We start from the raw sequence: 11,441 nt of genomic DNA on the forward strand, positions 1-11,441 counted from the left end.
CTCTGTACTTCCATGGCATTTTTTTAATTTTTTTTTCTAAAGCTTAAGTCGCCAGCGATTTCTTTTCTTTTGTTGAGGACGCCCTTACGTACACTATGTGTGGATTGCGGGTGCAGACGTGCCTCTTCGGTTCAATCACTCGATCCAACCATAACTAACCCACACTAGTGCCGAAGTGTCATTGGGCCTCACGAGTCTATTTCTTTCTACTCGCAATAAAATTGAACGGGAGTATCATTTCAACGTTCCATTTACATTGTTACAAATGCTTTATTCTAGTGTCCTACAGTCCTAGGAGTCGTAATAATCCTAATCTGAGAGAACTTACTTTTATCAAAATCATAAGAGTACTCACAAAGTAACATTCGCACAGTACACATCTCGCTTTTCAGTGAGCCAGTGAATTTTTAGTTTGACTACTAGATTTGTACATCAAATCTGTTTATACTACAAAAACATATTACATGATTGATCTAATAGCCGTCCCGTCTATGACCCACAAACGAGCCCATTAAAGTACTAAGCCCAACCAAAACGCAAGCCTTGCAAAGCCCAGGTAGTACCTCAAGTCCAGAGCGTGAGAAAGATTTCAGCCCACCAAGGCACCAACCACCACAGCCCAGTAACCCGTCTTGCCTGGCCGTTCCAAAACCAGCTAGCCCATTTTTTCTTCACTAAAAAAAAAGGCTACCCCATTTTCTCGGCCTGCCTCGCGCAACCCGTCCCAGCACACCGCCGTCGTCCTCGCTCAGCTCGTCCGTCCTCGTGAGCTCCGCCTGCCCTCCCTACTGGACAGCCACAGCCATCTTCCTCCCCCACCTGCACACAGTTACAAAGCTTGGCACTCGCATGCTCTTCGCCCCCTCGCGCCTACCGCCTCGCAGCCTCCGCCTCGCTCCGGGCTCCCCAATGGCCTCCACGCTCGCCATCCTCAGGCCCTCCGCGCCGGCCCCGCTCGCGGGCCGCCGGGCGCGGGCTGCCGCGCCGGCGACCGCGAGGGTGGCGCTGTCGTCCAGATCTAGGTATTCGTCGGCCAGGGTGTCGCTCGGCTCCGAGGTTGCAGTGGGCGCCGACGCGCTCTTCGCCGACTATAAGCCCACCACCGCTTTCCTCTTCCCCGGCCAGGTACGGTGAGGGTGAGGCCCTCTTTTTTGCAAGTTGCGGGCCGTGTGCACGCGCGTGTGGATTATCCACATGAGTAAATTCTGTGAATGGTCATCACTATACGATGGTTTATGCAAGTAGAATAGAATGTCTTAACTTCGGAATTGAAGCCGGGCAATGAATGGTCACCTTTTTGCTCGTTTCAGTAAACGTACATCAAAATTTGGCCACAGAAGTTTCTGTTGATTTATAATTTCGTGCTTTAGTGCTGGTGTAATTGCATCTACATGCCTATCTCCTATTCTCCTGTCCATTTATTGCAGGATGCTTTGATTTCAGGGTGCCCAAACCGTTGGAATGGGGGCAGAAGCTCAGAGTGTTCCAGCAGCTACCAAATTGTTCAACCAGGCAAATGAAATCCTTGGGTATCTCCAAACCTCTAATAGTGTCTGCGCGTTTTCTCACATATTTATAGTCCACGGATGCTCAGTCGTTCACATTCCAAGGAAAATAATTGTAGTGCACATGCTAACTCTTTCCTTTTTACTGGTTAATATAGATATGACTTGCTGGATCTTTGCACCAATGGGCCAAAAGAAAAGCTGGATTCAACAGTGATCAGTCAGGTATGTGGATTTCAGGGTCCCAAGTAATTTGCACCAGTGCTGCCATGCATGGTTGATTCATTTTCTTTTCCATACAACTTATTTGCTCCTGCTAAATGTGTCCCACCAAAATAAGTTTCCTGACCCATATGGTGTAGTTCGTAGTTTATATGCTTGGCTTGGAAATCCCATATTCTAATGTGCAGTTCTTGAGCTGTGCCCTCCTCTGGTTTGGTTACCAATACAAGTACTTGCATTTTGAAGCTTGCAATTGTGATCAGGATCCCCAGAATTTAATTTGTTAGTTTTGTTCAAAATAAGATATATTGCATATTTGTATGTATCAGAAAGGCTGTAAGGGCATGTACAATGCAAGATGCTTAGACATATGTGCTTAAGGAGAAAGAATGTTGTCATACTCCTGAGCATCTGCTTGTTCCTACAATGCAAATAAATGCTTAGGTAGGTTTAACCTCCTTGTTAACACACATTAAGCATTGGTGCTAACTTAAGCATCTTATCCACACCTTTGAAGCATTGGGTGCTATGATTGCTGAAGAAAAAGTTTTTTTTTTGTTAAGCATCTCCTCTAATCATCTCTTCCATTGTAGCTCTAAGACTGCAAAGGATTATTCCTTTGAATTGCAGTATTTTTGTAGTCTTGTCAATTAAGTGCTATGTTCTGCCTGCTGAATAAGTTCTTTTTGCAGCCGGCTATATATGTTACCAGCCTTGCAGCAGTAGAGGTACTACGTGCACGCGATGGAGGCCAAGATGTGATTAACTCTGTAGATGTTACATGTGGTCTCAGTTTGGGAGAATATACCGCTCTTGCATTTGCTGGTGCTTTTAGGTATTCCTTTCTTCTATCCAGAAGCACCTGTTAGTTCTGTCAAACCATGTCCATCATGGAATGAACAAAGCGTACATGATAGGCTTGCTTTTGCAGCTGCAACTTAGATTTGATAGTTTATCAACTATGCACACTAACACATCCTATATAACCATGCAGCTTTGAGGACGGACTGAAGCTTGTGAAGCTAAGAGGAGAAGCTATGCAGGTTTGTCTACAGAAATACTAAGAGATAATTTGTTTGATTTTGTAGATTGAATTCTACTATTCGTTATCTATGGTGGATGTAGTGATGCTAATAGATTGTTTGATTTTGTTGATTGATTTCGAATGTTCATTATGTGTGTAGGATGCTTCAGATGCTGCCAATAGTGCAATGGTTAGTGTGATTGGTCTGGATTCAGAAAAGGTGCAAGAACTATGTGATGCTGCTAATGAGGAAGTAGATGACAGTGAAAGAGTTCAGATAGCAAACTTTCTGTGCCCTGTAAGTGTTTTATCTGATGCTGTCAGTAACATCGTATGCTGGCTCTTGATTGATATGAAACGAAGTACATAAAAATAATTGCAGGGGAATTATGCAGTTTCTGGTGGTGTAAAAGGTATTGAAGTAGTTGAAGCCAAAGCAAAGTCCTTCAAGGCCAGAATGACGGTTAGTGTTCCAAAAATGTTTTGCTTGAATCATATTTATGGAAATATTATCTATAATTTTATATGGTTAAACATATTACAGTTTTCAGTTATTCTGTCTCCCATTGTACTTTTTGTTTCAATCTTAGTATGTTACCAAAGGAACTTACATGCTTAACCATTCTATTTCCAGGTTCGCCTAGCTGTTGCTGGTGCTTTCCATACTAGCTTCATGCAACCAGCTGTTTCAAGATTGGAATCTGCGTTGGCTGCCACTGAGATAAGAACACCTAGAATCCCAGTCATCTCCAATGTTGATGCGCAGCCCCACTCAGATCCTGACACCATCAAGCAGATTTTAGCGCGGCAGGTGAGTTCTATACCAAACTTAAACTCTTACTGCAGGCTACTAGGCTTGCCACTTTCTAGGGTGAAGTGTTTTTTGACGGTTGCATGGCTCTGACCTACCTGCACAACAGGTAACCTCTCCGGTGCAGTGGGAAACCACTGTTAAGACTCTTATGGGCAAGGGGCTTGAGAAAAGTTATGAACTCGGACCAGGAAAGGTAAGGGATTAGTTTCCTGTGTTGTGATTTATTTATTGTTTAGTAATGTTTCTCGATTTAAGCAGTGAGGTAAATTTCCAAGTTATAGTATAGCAGTTTGAAGGATTCTTAATAACCAAACTCACTAGTTAGTAATGCTCTTGCATTATCCTTTTTTTTTGGCATCCAGGTTATAGCAGGTATTCTCAAGAGAATCAACAAAGGCGCTAGCATTGAGAACATCGGGGCTTGAAGTTCAGGGATCTGAAGAACTCTTGATGGAACTAAGCTACACAACAGAGGATTAGCCCCCCATCAGGGGTGAATATGAACCTACAGCCACTATTGTGGAACGAAGTTTCCACTCATAGAGTTAGCGATTTTTTGTTACTTTTTTTTAACCCTTCGTGGTTGAATTTTGATCTTGATGTAAAATTGACAACTGGTCTGGTCTAATGATTATATGAACAGTGTAGTTTTCATAATATTTGAATAACAAGCACATGCGTTTGGTGAAGTTGTGTCCAGATTCAATGTCGTTGCCATCCCCTAATCCATCACCGCTTCTATTCTCTCTTCTTTCCCAGGGCAGACCGGATTGGCGGGATTGGTGGTTAGCACGAGCATCTCCAAGAGGCTTTTTAAACCTCACCTTCTAAATCATTATTTAGAGTCATTTGCATAAAAATTGTTTCTTGTATCATTTCACTCTCTAACAGTTCTTTTATATCTTATTCGTGCTCTAGAGAGCTATTCTCGTTCTATTTAGAGAAGCTGTTAGAGGATAGTTTTTCACTAAAATCTCTATTCTTAGCATTTAGGAAATTCTAGCAATGGTCTCAGAAATAGCAATTCTAGCGGTGATCTCAAAAATAGCCTCTAAATCAGTGCTCATTCCAGATTCTCTCTTTTCTCATTATCTATGTGCATTCTATCTATTTCATTCGACACAAATTCCCCAATAATGTTACTATTTATTTAAATAACTACTACTCAAATGTACAAATTCAAGTTTCAATTTAAATTTAAAATAGATCACATAGGAATGAATCACTTCCGTTCTCCATTGCTATCACCACTGCTAGCCTCGCTACCTTCACCAATTGCACCACTTTGATCCACCGAAATTGTTGAATGACGCCATCGCGGCTGTGTCGGCATAGATCACAAGCAATAAATCACGGTGGAGCGGGCACAACCGTGCTGGGGGGGGGGGGGCGGAGGTCCGGCTGCGTGGCGGCGATGGTGGTTCAGTCTGGCCAGGGGCTGCACGCGGCGCTGTCACCTAGGCGCGAGGAGGTGTGGGCACCGAGAGGAGCTCACCGGTCCCGTCGCCGGTGAGAGAGAGCACGCGGATGGGAAGACAGGACAGGAGCACGGAGGGGAGGAGTCGTCGGAACCTGTGTTAGAGACACACAAAAAAATCGTGTGTTCACGAGTGCTAAAACACCCGTGTGGTGTTTAGCATTTCCGAAATGTAATTGCAAGTTGAGCCCTTGCATCCATATATGCTTCCATATCCAGTCCCAGGGTGTTGATGTCAGATAATATGATCCTTTGTTGTTGCTCCTACATCAACCCCCGCTCCTCAATGTCTGCCTTGTTTCTGCCTCCATCTTGCGCTCCTCCAGTGAGACCTTGAGCTCTTGTATCATCTTGCTCTCCTCCCATCTCTTCCTTTATTTTCTCTCTCTCTCTCTCTCCAAAAATGAGGGTTTTGATGGGCCTCTTTGTACGGTCCGTCATCCACTCCGCTCTTCATGTTCACCAATAATGAACAAAAGCAAATGATGTCCAGTAGACATTAAGTCTAATTAATATGGCTTCTATGGCTCTAGCAACCACAAAAAAAAGTCAATTCAAAATATCATTAAGCTCTCTACATAGGTGAAATAATTTTTACCCTGCCTTAAAATGATGTCCAGTAGACATCCGAGGGTAGAACCTTCCATTCTTACGCGGCTAGTTGATTGATCGTGAGATCATCCTTCGATGAAAAGAAGGAATCACATCTGAATCCAGTCCATTCCTAATTACCACCAAGGCATGCTCAATGGAGTCTGCACTGGTCACCCTCAAAACGTCCAGTTTCCATGAAAATTGGCATGACTCCATTGCGTTCCTACTTGCGATTGATAGGTTCAATGGTAATGATCTCCCATGGTTCACAGTTGGATGTCTTCTTTCTTAGAAGTAGCTCCCTGATCTTTTCATCCCTTTATAGACCCGTTGCAACATTACTTTGAGTGGCAAAAGTTTCTAGTAAAGTCAATGTCGGTATCCATAGACATCATCCCAGAAAAATCTCCAGTGGCCATTCACAATTTGGTGACAACCAATTAAATAGTAACTCGCAACATGTTAACGGGGCAAAGGTTTAATTTAAATGCTCAAAACTTAACATTGTTCACGTCCACGGCAAATTCCAGAGTACCGAATTCCTAGGCAACTTTGGCATCAAAACTATGGTTTTTGAAGTACATAGGGAGCAAACTAGTTGAGACCCCAACAAAACATCCAGATTCAACGAAATGAAATGGAGATATCCAGGGCATCATCTTTATGCATTTTCGGTCATAGGGTACTCAAAGACCACTTCTTTCCCACACAGCCTGCGGTACACTGCAGTGTAGGTCTCCAGCTTGTATTCGGTGTTGTTCCTTTCCTTTGGGTCCAAGAAGATCTGAATGGCATCACAAGAAAAGGTTCAGTACTTGCTGCAAGATGTTAGCCAAACCAAAACAAATGTATCCAAAACGATTCTTGATAACAAGCCAATGCAATTTTTAAATGTATTTGAACAAGCGAATACGATTGCCCATAGAGATGCCAGTGACACCCTTTAGTTACTCAAATAGGACATGTAGATTATCTGAAGAATGCAAGATGGAAGCATCTACCTTGATGATCTTGGCACCATCCAGACGGTATCTGACACGCTTCCCCACAATCTCAGCTGGGTAGACAACATCCTCCAAGATGCCATCATGAACAGCAGTCAGAGTCCTGGTGCGAGGGCGCTGAACAGCTGAACCCTTCTTGGGTGGCCTCACGATCCTCCTTGTGGCAACAATTACCACATCCTGTGACATGTAAAATACACGATCAAGTATTCTGGCAGAATTGACTGTAATATTGTACTCGAAACAATACTGTTTAGCCAAAAGTTTCTAAACATCTTCTATGGTACAAGAATCACCATAATAAAAAAAAATACTCATAACAAGGTGCATATTATGACAAAAAAATATATCTATATCACACAAAGACCGAGCAAACACTCAAGCACTAACAAAACAAAACATAGAGGCAATATGCGCAGTAGACAAGTCTAACATGTAATAAAACTACAGATTGGCAACGAGGGTCAGAATAATTCTAATTCTAACCTTGTATTGTAATGAGCCAAAGGAATGGACTACATATATAACAACAACAGTATTGATAATCAACAGTGACCACAGCTGAGTTGTTCGTGACAACTAATTTGATGAATTACAATTGGATGGTAACTTTGGTGCTACTACATCCCCTAATCCTGATAATCAACATGAGTTGCACACATGTATGAATCCCACGTCATCTAAATTAATTACCGCATCCATGCTTATGCAGGCTACAATTAGCAAATATACCAAACATAGCAGTAGAAACGAAACAAGAAATTCACCTTGCCGCTGAATTTCTTCTCCAGCTCCCTGACGAGCCTGACATGGATCTTCCTGAAGGCCTTGCGCAGGCGGTATGGGACGTGGATCACAACAGCCTTCCTGCTCCCGGCAACATCCATCTGGCTGTAAAATCAAAACAAGTATCGTCACCAAATGTGACAACTAAGCACAGGCTACTACATCTCAACAGGCAAATACAAGATAGGAAGAAACGGTAAGCTTACATAGCATTGTTGATGTACAGGTCCTTGAGGTCGCTCTTGAGCTCCTGGTTGCCGTTCTCCAGGTCGAAGAACGCCTGCAGGTACAGTAAAAACCAGCAGAAAACACATCACAACCGCGAAACATAGGGCACCCACACACAGAGCACCAGTTCGAAGAAAAGGAAACGCAACAGTGGGAGGAGAGAGGAGGAGGATTGGTGCTCTGCTTACCTGCGCGACGGAGTCCTCGAACTCGGAGGGCTCAAGGCCCTTCTCCTTCTGGATCTTCTTCCTCGCGGTGTACATCTTGCCCTTCCCTTCGCCGCCGCCGGACCCTGCGGCCAAGGAGGAGATTCGAGAAGCAGCAGAGCACGGATCAGCCACCAGCGCAAGGGGAGATGATAATCAGAGAACGCGGCGCCAGATCGATGGCGGACTCGGGAGGCGGCGGAGATGGGATACCTGAGCGGAGATGGGGTGAGGAAGCGAAGTGGAGGCGCCGGCGCTAGGGTTCGGAGGAGTCGCGTGTGGATGCGCGGGTGGGAGCTCTTATAGCCTTCGTTAAAACCCTAGCCCCGTGGAGTGGGCCGACCAGGCTTGGGTGGATGCCAGAGCGTGAGACGGGCCTAGTATTTGCTAAGCCTTTTTTTTTTGTGGCCCGACTTGAGAGCTGTGTTAGATTTGTGCAACTTAGGCCCATATCAGTGCGGCCCAACTGTATCACGGACAGGCCTTTCGTCTGACTGGCATCATGGGCCACTCCGAAGGTTTCTGGAAGTCAAGAGGCGGCGAGACGTGTCGCGTACGTCACTGCCGGATTTTCGATACGCGCCTTGTTCAGTTTTATAACTATAAAAAGTTTATCATCACACTGTAAAAGAGCGAGTTTTTTTAGGAGATCTCCCAACATAACAACCGTTCGATCTGGACTTCGTGCTATACAAGCCCTCCGTCATACGTGATCTTACATCTTACATGTATATAAGATGTAAACGTGTATAACTCAATCTCACATCATATACGTACAGTTCTAAACGGACTCTATGATCTTGCAAAATTTGAATACGTACAGTTCTAAACGGACTCTATGATCTTGCAAAATTTGAATATGAATCCTAATGTGACACAGCTCTTTATAACAAATATAAAACAAAACGAGGAGAGGCAACCAACGAGACAAAACAAAAAAACAAGCACGTATTCGTTTAGGGTCTACATGACCAGGTCGATTCTTCGACTCCAATATAAAATACATCAACAAAAAAACATATCATCAGGGGAAGCATATCTTCTAGGAGGGAACTGCCAAAACAATGGAAGAAAAAGAAACTTCTACGATGCTAAGTGAATTTTGAAAAGATAAACTCTTCAATTTTCAATGTATTGTAATATGCTATACATAAGTTATTACTCATGAAAAATATTATTCTTATTACAGGAATACATATTTTCTTACATGAATACCTATTTTCCTTTCATATTTTATTTTGCTTGGAAGTAAAATCTGACTCTTAGACTTCTTATTGCGTGCAAACAAATAGAGGAAAGAAAAAACAAAATAAAGAGAAAAGAAGAAAAAATATCAGGATGGATATAGTACCATGACTCAATGAACGAAAAACCAAATTGAAAAAATAGAATAGGTATTTTGTGTTCACATCCCTAGAAAATAAAATTGAATTGTCCGACATAAAATAAAGAAAGATGTTAGGCTCACTCTAAGATGAAAAGGTTTTTAAAATGTTAAACTAGAAATATACCTTTATTAAATATTGACAATACAATTAATATTTTCACTGCATTTAAAATAGATTCTAAAGACACGTGCGTGTCGCACGTACATATTTGCTAGTCTTATAAATTACAGATAAATTTTATAATTAATTAATTTTATCTATATTTAATATCTATATATATCGCAAGATTTAATATGATAAAAAAATTTAATTTTTTTTTGGTTTTTAGGAGAAGCTAAACAAGGCCACGATATGTCGTCGAGTTGCACCTTACACGCATGTCCATCGTGTCAGCTGCTGCCGAATTTTCCATACGCGCAACGCAACCGTGCCGTGCCGACGACCAACGAAACCATGCGAGGAGGAAAGAGCCGTCGCTTTCGCTCGGCAGTGGAAGACACTTCTTCCTCGCCGCTTCTGCCTTTTGATCCGGTCGCATCCAACGCGCGCGACCTGGTGAACCAGGACGCACCCTCTCCACCGTCCCACGATTCCTTTCTTCTCCGTCTCCGCGTAGCAATCAGAGAAAGAGATCGATCGGCCGCAGGAGGGAGCAGCGACAGCAGCAGAGAGATCGCCGGCCGAGAGAGGAAGGAAACAAGAGATGGACGAGATCATGAACAAGGTGGGCGCTTACTGGCTGGGGCAGAGGGCCAACAAGGAGATCTCCTCGGCCGGCGACGACCTTGAAGTCCGTGAGACAAAACCATCCCATCCCTGCTCGCTCTGTCTTGCAGCTCATGTTCCCTTAAATTTCTGTTCCGAAAGTTACAACAGTCATGGATGAATCATGCAATTAGTGATTTTTTTTCAATAAAAGTTAGTGATACAGCATCCATGAATGAACAACACAACCATGCTTTCCATTATCCGTTTATTTATATCAGCATAATTGGCATCATGGATTCATGGTTCTCTTAATTCAAGCTGAGTTTTTACTGTCAGAGATTTTCAGAGGGGAAAACAAAAAAGGAAAGGTCTTGTCTCTTGTTCCCTGATTTGCTGATCGCGCCGCTGATGTTCCTGCCTACTGCAGTCGCTGTCGACCAGCGTCGGGGACGGGGCGAAATGGCTGGTGAACAAGCTGAAAGGCAAGATGCAGAAGCCGCTGGCGGAGCTGCTCAAGGAGCACGGCCTCCCCGTGGGCCTGTTCCCGCGGGAGGCGACCAACTACGAGTTGTCGCCGGAGACGCGGCGCCTGACGGTGTACATCCCGTCCCCGTGCGAGGTCGGGTACCGCGACGGCTCCGAGCTGCGGTTCGACGCCACGGTGTCCGGCACGCTGGGCGAGGGCCGCCTCACGGAGGTGGAGGGGATCAAGACCAAGGTGCTCGTCTGGGCCAGGGTCACCGCCGTCAAGGCCGACGCCGCCAAGGTCCACTTCACCGCCGGGATCAAGAGGTCGCGCAGCAGGGAAGCCTACGAGGTCGTCAGGGGCGGCATCACCGTCGACGAGTTCTAGCTTTTATTTTGCCATCGCGGCTCGGATCGGATGGATATGGATGGACGAGCTTCATCTTTGCTTGCTGCACGCTGAGATGGTTGCTTGCAGGAATAAATTCTACATTCATTAGCTAGCTGAGAGATTTGCGTGCCCTGTAATCGTGTGTTTTGTGCTTCGCTGTGAGTATTTAATTTAACACCTGGAAGGATTCAGAACGTGTTCCCATTACATATAGTATCATGCATATGTCTCGTGTCTGTCAGATTTTGAGTACAAAATGGCCCAAGCAGAGCTCAAGACAGGTCAAACGATCTGCCAGATTTTGAACTGACGAGTGTCTAGCTGTTGATCGGAACAATACAACGAGTAACAAGTTCACTAAGATGCTGTTGCTCTAGACGCGGTGGACTGAAGGAGATGCTGACAGTTGTGGCTAAGAGGTAAAAAACACACACACACACACACATTTCTTTTGTAACAAAAGGAAAAATGCACCAGCCGGGAATCGAACCCGGGTCTGTACCGTGGCAGGGTACTATTCTACCACTAGACCACTGGTGCTGCTGTGCTACTTGGTGAAATTAGAAACTAAAATCGATTGCATCTAATATAGCAAACATACCCAAACCCGATCCTGTGGCGCCACAGCA

The 11,441-nt window shown here is 44.2% G+C and overlaps 3 protein-coding genes and 1 non-coding gene across 4 annotated transcripts; 2 read left to right on the forward strand and 2 right to left on the reverse strand.

Annotated features, from left to right (window-relative positions):
* Nucleotides 680-4,254, forward strand: LOC8081118 (malonyl CoA-acyl carrier protein transacylase). Its single transcript, XM_002465363.2, has 10 exons — nucleotides 680-1,125; nucleotides 1,444-1,529; nucleotides 1,664-1,730; nucleotides 2,420-2,562; nucleotides 2,722-2,770; nucleotides 2,912-3,049; nucleotides 3,134-3,214; nucleotides 3,386-3,562; nucleotides 3,672-3,758; nucleotides 3,928-4,254. Exons 1-10 carry the CDS (start codon nucleotides 850-852, stop codon nucleotides 3,988-3,990), a joined length of 1,167 nt encoding a protein of 388 aa, XP_002465408.1. The 5' UTR covers nucleotides 680-849; the 3' UTR covers nucleotides 3,991-4,254.
* On the reverse strand, nucleotides 6,077-8,201 carry LOC110437563 (40S ribosomal protein S7). The gene is made up of 6 exons (XM_021466037.1): nucleotides 8,074-8,201; nucleotides 7,843-7,946; nucleotides 7,633-7,706; nucleotides 7,408-7,531; nucleotides 6,638-6,820; nucleotides 6,077-6,420 (listed from the first exon to the last, which is right to left on the reverse strand). The coding sequence occupies exons 2-6, from the start codon at nucleotides 7,915-7,917 to the stop codon at nucleotides 6,298-6,300; spliced, it is 579 nt and encodes a 192-aa protein (XP_021321712.1). The 5' UTR covers nucleotides 7,918-7,946; nucleotides 8,074-8,201; the 3' UTR covers nucleotides 6,077-6,297.
* LOC8084024 (uncharacterized protein At5g01610) lies at nucleotides 9,716-11,053 on the forward strand. The gene is made up of 2 exons (XM_002465364.2): nucleotides 9,716-10,038; nucleotides 10,384-11,053. Exons 1-2 carry the CDS (start codon nucleotides 9,952-9,954, stop codon nucleotides 10,807-10,809), a joined length of 513 nt encoding a protein of 170 aa, XP_002465409.1. The 5' UTR covers nucleotides 9,716-9,951; the 3' UTR covers nucleotides 10,810-11,053.
* TRNAG-GCC lies at nucleotides 11,282-11,352 on the reverse strand. Its single transcript has one exon. It is a non-coding gene; the product is annotated as a tRNA-Gly (tRNA).

Source organism: Sorghum bicolor, chromosome 1, assembly GCF_000003195.3.
Source record: "Sorghum bicolor cultivar BTx623 chromosome 1, Sorghum_bicolor_NCBIv3, whole genome shotgun sequence".
NCBI lineage: Eukaryota > Viridiplantae > Streptophyta > Magnoliopsida > Poales > Poaceae > Sorghum > Sorghum bicolor.